We start from the raw sequence: 7,389 nt of genomic DNA, 5'->3' as shown, positions 1-7,389 counted from the left end.
CTGGCAGGAAAGCCCGCCACTACTGAGGGGGCCTCTAAGGTTATGAAGTGGATGGGCTGTTGAATTCTCATTTTATTTTCAGAAATACCCCAGGGAAGATTTTTCTCCCGCCCCTTGGGTACGTACTGATATCCTTCGGAAGGACTTGAACTCCAGGTAGGTGAGGTGCTCGGATAGCTCTTCCGGTTCCAGATGGTCAAAGAGCAGGGAGACTTTCCGTTTCTTGCTGGTGTTTGATTTTATCCTTTGAGTAAGTTTCCTGGACCAGTCACGGGCATTGCTTTTGTGGGTAAATGTGAAAGGGAGAAGACAGGGAAAAGGAATAAATCGTTTTTTGCAGGTAAATCCGTTAACATTTTTCACAAGAATATACAAAACACCATTCGCTAACTTTCCTTGGCCAGAACAGTGCATTCACAGAGTTTCTCCAAATCAGTTTTTTTCCATGGCAGCAACCAAGAGGTCTTGCTGGTTTTCAGTGAGCCTTTTAACTGTGCAGCTGGGTACAGGATAAATGAGTTTACTTTAAGGCAGTGGGAAGGAAAGAGTCTCAGGTATCGGTCAGTTTCCTTGCCTTTGGTCCTGGCCCCTTTGTGTATCCTGTGGTATGTGTGCTCCCTCCATTCCACTTGTGTGTTCCTTCAATCTCATGTGAATGGTAGGGATTCTCTATCTGGTTGGAAATCCCAAGGTAGTGAGACAGTTTTCATGCCAGGAAGAGCTCAAAGAACCACAGCGAGAAGATGTCATAAAGGGAGGGAATCACGTGTAGAAACATGTGGTCACTCTTGGCAGAGTTGTGTCATTCTCCTCAAATGTCCTCAGCTACTGAAATGATCAAGGAAGCCTAGCTGACCCTAGAGTGCTCCCTGCCCCCATTATTTTCTTGTAATCAACCCATGCATTTCTTATTCAGTTTCCTTCACTAAACAAGCAAAGGGAAGTGGCCCCATTTTGAAAGACAGCAGGTTGCCTGTCTTTTCCAAACTGCGATTCCTGGGAACCTTGTCTCTTGATAAAAGGGTTCTGTAGTTAGTGAGCTTGGGAAGTGCTATAAATTTTGTAGCCTCTTTGACCAGTGAGCATATTACACACGCTGAAAAGCACTGCAAAAGGAAAGTTCATAACTCATTATTCCTCAATTATATCTGGCCAAGTAATATCCCACAGACTAATAATTCCTACAGAATATACTGTGGAAAATTTTGCTCAAGAAAAGTCAGCTAGGAAATATTGGGACAGGGAGACCAGGGGTTGAGAATTGCCCTGGGCTCTAATTTCATCTTTAAAATGAAGAAACTATTGAATAATCTCTTATCTTTCAAGTTGTGTAATTTTAAGCAGAGAAGTACAGAGAATCCAAACTGATACACGGACTTATTTGGGGCTCTGAAATATAATCTTGAACTCATTTCTATGTGGCTATCGTGCATCACGGACAGGGCCTCAGAGGCTAGCTGATGCTCTGTCACTAGCTTAACTAGCTGGACCCCGGAGGAGTCACATTCTTGCTGAGCCTCAATTTCCCAGTCAGAAAAATCAGGATGTTGGATGAAATGATCTCTAGAATATATTATCAGTCCTAGAAGTCTATTTCTTAGGGATTTGTACTATTTCAAAATAAAGCAGCCTCACTGTGAAAACCTTGGCATACACTGCATACATTCCCCTCCCCCTAATTAGGAAAGGCACTCATTTTCCCAGAAGGGGGTCAGTCTTATAAATAAGAATTCCAAGGAATAATTTAAAACATTCCTGGGATCCCATCCGGCTCTGGAAGTCTGAAGTGTCTTTCATAAACATCCATACATGTTAGAAGCCCTCTCCTGAATGCATTTTTTTTTAGCAGTCCTGTCCCTATTTACAAGTTCAGGGGTGCCTCCTGCATTAAGTGTGAGTTCAGTCATTTGCACTTTCAGTTTCTCATGATCTGGATTAATTTTAGTCAATATCTTGCTACCTAATTTCTTTTTGACTGGGACTTACTTTTTTCTGCTCTTGGATATAAGTCACCTAGTGCTTTATCACTGTGCAGCTTCTCTGCTTTTCTGTTAAATGCCAAGCCTTCACTTTGGTGAGGCAATTTGAACCTGCCTATGTGAGGGGCTTCTCAGAGTGGTGAAAGAGAGCAGCAGTCACCGCTGGGGGTCAGAAGCCTAGCAAGCAACTGGGATTATATTACAGGAAGGAGGTGGTTTCGAAAGATGAGTCAAGACCCTGACACTCACATTTGAGTTGTGTCAATCAGGCGGCAGTGTAACTCCTCACCCTTAGCTTTCACCAGTTCCTGAAACTCCTCCATAGTGTCTGTCAAGCTGGCATCCATTTTAAACATGACCCAGAATTCTGTTATCCAATACCTACAAGAAGGGGGTTAAAAAACACAATCCAAAACTGATACCTAGGGCTCACAATGTGTTGGGTTCACAAAGGAATCTACTGCCACAAAGAGAACTCAGAAAAAGGCAAAGTCTGATTCATCTACTAGTATACTGAAGGAGCTGGGGTGGGAGCAGGGAAGGAAGAAGCCTATTCATTGAAAACCTTCTGTCCCTCCACACAAATGCTGTGGTAGGGTAAGGCATATCACAATCAAAGGAACCATAACAAAGATTCAGGCGCAATCATGTGGGTCAGAGATAATTACAAAGGACAGAACCATAGATAAACCAAATGTCCCAAATGAGGCAATCTATTCATAGGTTATGCTTTATCATATTCGAATATTACATGGCTATTAAAAAGAATGTTTACAAAAAGTCTTTAATGACTAGAGAAGATTCTCATGCTATAAAGTTAAGTGAAAACTAGAGGATATAAAGCCGTATATATATTTTCATCTCAAAAAATTGGCATGAAAACAAGACAAAGGAAATATACCAAAATAGGTAACTGGATATGAGTGATCATTATTATAGTTACATTCTTTTCTACATTTTAAAAAATGTTCTATAATAAGCTATATTACTTGTATAATTAAGAATAAAAGTAAAGAAAATGACAGACCTTTAATTATTTCTCTGTTCCCTCCTTTATGTCATTTGATACCAAAGACTGAAAAAAGGTTGGTATAAAATAATTAAGCTCAGGTACATCAGAGAAAATTCACTGTTATGAAGGACCACTCTTTTCCGTCTGTCCAAAGGTGTTCTATAGAGTCAGGAGAGGCAGGGAAAGTCCCTTGCTTCACCTTTCATTTCACCTTGCTCCACAAAATCTTGAAATACATAAAAAACATTACCTTACAAAATAGCAGATCTTCAGGCAAAGTCCTGGTGAATTCTTTGCCAGAGCATCCTTATAGGTAGGGCTGTGGTTAAGGGAAATGGAGGCCTCTGTTACAGAAATCAAACGACTTTCCATCTTTGGAAGTATTTGCTGAAACTACCTTCCAAAATATTTTTTCTAAAAAATGAAAATGTGATGCTTTATCTTTCTGGCCAAAGGATAAAAACCAACTTGATGTGTCCAGCTGTATACATATTATCGCCTAGAAAGGCGATTATGGTAATTTTCTCTCCAGCCCATGTCAACCTGCCTTACGGAAGGAGGCAGCAGCACCGCAGAACTGAGAAATGAATCGTGTAAAGAGGTCCCAGGACAGGTAACTTATAAGAAGTGAAGAAGGGGCAAATGACTCCTTGCCTGTGCTCAAAAAGCAGCCCCTATGAAGGACAAATGAAGCAGGAAAAAAGAAAAAACAGCAGCCCCATTTATCTTTTAAAATGTTTCTTTTAACTGATACACATGTATGCAGTGAATTCGAAGAGGAAGAAAGACATATTCAGATATGTCATGATAATGAAGAACAATAATATGAAAGTTACAATATATACATCTAGAGGATGTCAGTAGACTGACCTCATAAATTGTAACAGCAAGTCGGACAAACCGTGTGAAGAATCTGAAACAAAACTGGAGATCACCTTAAGGATCCTTTGCATTCTGAGCATTCTAAGAATATGAAAGAATAGCAAGATCTCATCAAGTTCACATATCTTTAAAGATAAATGGAAGAAAATATTCATTTATTTTAAGAGTCAAAGAAATGAGAACTCCAATGCCGTGATGAGCCTGAGTAGGTCCTGCCATTTCCCATCAACAGACTGAGGCATCAGGCTGTGTGGGCTGTGTGCCCGTAAAGGCCATGCCTTGTTTTCCTTCTAAAAACTGCATAATGACTACAATACAGGGTTCAGTGAATTCCAGCTGGGCCCATGAGAGGAATCCAGTGAACAACCCAGCAAAAATTTTAATGAACTGGGACAGGACTGGTCTTCCTTCTGTGGGTGTACGCATTTTAACCTTTGGAAAATTTAGAGTTAAATAAAAGTAAAAGAGAATAAAAATCGTAGTACTGATCTTTTTGGTTAGGAAGGAAATCTGTGCATTTTGAAATTATATATGCTTGTAATGTTTAAAAGCATATTAGAATGATAGCCTTGAAACTTCAATTTGCAATATATAATTAAGTTCTTTAGACTTGTGGTTTTAAATTGAAACCTTATTAAGTTTATGCATAGCTTTGGAACATCTAAGATAATGATAGCTTTACTGTTTATAAATTTAATCTATTAGAGTTTATAAAAAGACTATTTAGAATTCAGGGAGGTATCTGAAGCACTTAAAAATTATCTAAGATATAAAATGCAGAACGGTAGTTTAAAACCATTGGAAATATTTAATTAACATTATTGAAATTAACGAAACATTTTTCAAAGTCCCTTAAAAATGCTTGCTGAAACATGCTAGACTTATAGAAACAGTAAGATTTGCAAGCTAAACTTGAAACCCTAAACAAGAACTATGGTTATACAATTTGTAATTTTAATAAAATGACTTCTAGTTTTAAAAATTACATTTTAATACATGTACTGCCTATAAAATCTGCCCTTTAGATCACAGCACCAAAACAAAAACCCACAAAACCCTACATATCAACAAAGCTAATTGACATAAAAATAAGCGCAGGGAACTGGCAGACTTCATGATGTAGAAAGTTTTATGACTGTCTTTCTTTGGGTGGGAAGGTAGAAGTGAGAATGAGATGGCTCTATGTTTCTTTAGGCCACATCACTAGGAAAATGCATCACTTCAATGCAAAGAGATTCGGGCATAAGGCACATAGATAAATACCTCTCGGATTCTATATTTTTATCGTTTGTTCTACTTGTTGAAATTTTTATTCTTCCATTTTAAAGGGGAAGGCACAAAAACCACACTTCTGTTTTAAAGCTAAGTAGATACATTAAATTGACATGGTGACTTTTACCGTGTCATTCACCTTCTCCCAGTGGCTCCTTATCCTTTCCTTCAAAACTGTATTCTGACAGTGCACATTGGCTGCACGTTGGCTACACTGTGGTGCAGCATCAATGCTGTAAATCCAGTCAGTCTACATGTGAGTGCTGAGCCTGGGCACCATTCAGAATGCCATTCAGAGGTCCTTAGAGCCCCTATGCCATGGCAAAGGCTGCCCACCACGGGAGCAGGGCACCCTCTTTCTCACTTCATTCAGGAGCTGAAACAAACACCAGCACATGCAGGCTAAACAGTGAGCGGCTCAGGCACCTGCTGATCTTGGTCAGCTTCAATGTTTGCTGGAACCCTCAGACCCCAGACCTTTTTCTTCTCTTCATAGCTAGTACTATGGCTATAAAGTGCCAGTACAGTTCTGACTGTACTTTTCAGGCATCCAAACTATTCAAAGCATGTTTTCAAATTTATCCCTCTCTTCTTTTAACAACGGAAATCAGGAGACCATCTGAGCTTATTTAACTAAAAATTATATTACTTCCAGGTCAGAGAACAGGGAAACTAAGCGTAAAGAAAGAAAATAATTTTGCCTTCAATGTTTAACCTGGCTTTCATTACGGGAGTCTTATTTCATACTCTCAGAATCCCTTCCCCTACCCCAGGTTACACCTTTATCACATGTAAAAGTTCTTGTAAATATAAAAAGTATCCCAATGTTTGCACCCATAGTAATGCAACATTTATAGTGTCCTACCATGAAATAGCCACTAAACTAAGTTCTACATACAAGATAAATAAGCCTTGCTCCCTGTCCTTGAAAAACAGAGTCTAGTGGGGGAGATGACACACAAATAGGTAAGTTACAGTGTATGTACTTTTAAAATACAAAGATATATTTATATCTTGCTTAATTTGTAATTCAATCAACTTTTCAGTACCCTTGCAATCTTTTATATTATTAACCAAATTGAAATCACAGCAGCTAGACACAAAGGTTCTGCAGTTTACTTGAAACGGTCATCTACAAAGACCAGAGGACACAGGCATTACACTGCAAAACTTATGGACTGAAGTTTAGGGAGACAGATTCATTTAGCTAACAGAATAAATACACTTCCCACTCGCTGCGGGTTTTCCAGCGCAGACTACATCCAGGCCAGAGAGAGGAGAAACACACTTTGACTTAAGCAATACAAAATGAAAATCAAAGGAATTAAACAGATTTTCAATCAAGAATACTACTTTAAAACACTAGAAGTATTTTTAAAAGGGGAGAAGGGCTGGAAAAGTCAGGAAAAGCTTCCCAGAAGGGTACTGAAAGAGCTTGCTAAAAAAAAGAGGGTAGAGAGGCTTTGAAGGCACAGGAATTATAAAAGGCCCCATTACAGCCAGTATGTTGAGAAATTCAGTGAGGAAGGGACAGGGTTTCTCAGAGAGCTACGGAATGAAGCAGGAAAAACTCGCTGGGGACAGACTGAGGAGGCCCTTTTCCTGGCAAGCTAAGGAGCTGACATTAACTCCGTAGTCTGCAGAGGCTCAGAAGCAATGGCCTGCCCAATTTGCTTTGTAGGAAAGAATTTCAAGGGTAGCTACCATGAGGCGGGATAGGCGGACCATGTAGATACAAAGACTGGTATGGGACAGTGGTCCGGGAGAGGGACTGCGGAGACATGAACTAAGGCATGGTATAGGAATGGAGAGCAGAGACCAGCTAAGTCATTTCTGAAGTCAAAGCCCAGGATCAGGTGACAGACTGTAGGAGGTGAAAGCAGGGGAAAAATCAAGAGTGCTTCTGATGTTACTGGTTTAGGCAAGAATAGATACTAACACTATTAACTGAAATTGACCATGAAAATACACTCGTGCTGCATAACATTTTGGTCCATGACGGACCACATATGTGACAGTGGTCCCATGAGATTAAAATGAAGCTGAAAAATTCCTGTTGCCTCATCATGTCTTCATAATCCTGACCCAATATAGGCCTAGGCTACTGTATTTGTGTCTTAGATTTTGACACCAAAGTTTAAAAAGTAAATAAACATTAAACATTTTTAAAACAAAAAAGCTTATAGAATATAAAGAAAATATTCTTGCACAGCTGTACAGTGTGTAGAGTCAAAGTTTTAAAAA

General features: G+C 39.3%; 1 protein-coding gene across 1 annotated transcript in view; it reads right to left on the bottom strand.

Moving 5' to 3' along the window:
• The window catches only part of RASGRP1 (RAS guanyl releasing protein 1 (calcium and DAG-regulated)), a 96,528-nt gene that overhangs the window by 38,014 nt on the left and 51,125 nt on the right, over positions 1 to 7,389 (bottom strand). The window contains exons 4-6 of the mRNA XM_011989326.1: positions 3,242 to 3,304; positions 2,229 to 2,360; positions 127 to 280 (exon numbers count right to left, since the gene is read on the bottom strand). Coding sequence (XP_011844716.1) covers positions 127 to 280; positions 2,229 to 2,360; positions 3,242 to 3,304 — 349 coding nt within the window. The remainder of the gene's footprint in view (positions 1 to 126; positions 281 to 2,228; positions 2,361 to 3,241; positions 3,305 to 7,389) is intronic.

Source organism: Mandrillus leucophaeus, unplaced genomic scaffold (assembly GCF_000951045.1).
Source record: "Mandrillus leucophaeus isolate KB7577 unplaced genomic scaffold, Mleu.le_1.0 Scaffold35, whole genome shotgun sequence".
Classification (NCBI taxonomy): Eukaryota; Metazoa; Chordata; class Mammalia; order Primates; family Cercopithecidae; genus Mandrillus; species Mandrillus leucophaeus.
Note: the sequence above shows the minus strand (reverse complement) of the source record. Positions and strands in the feature narration are given on the sequence as shown.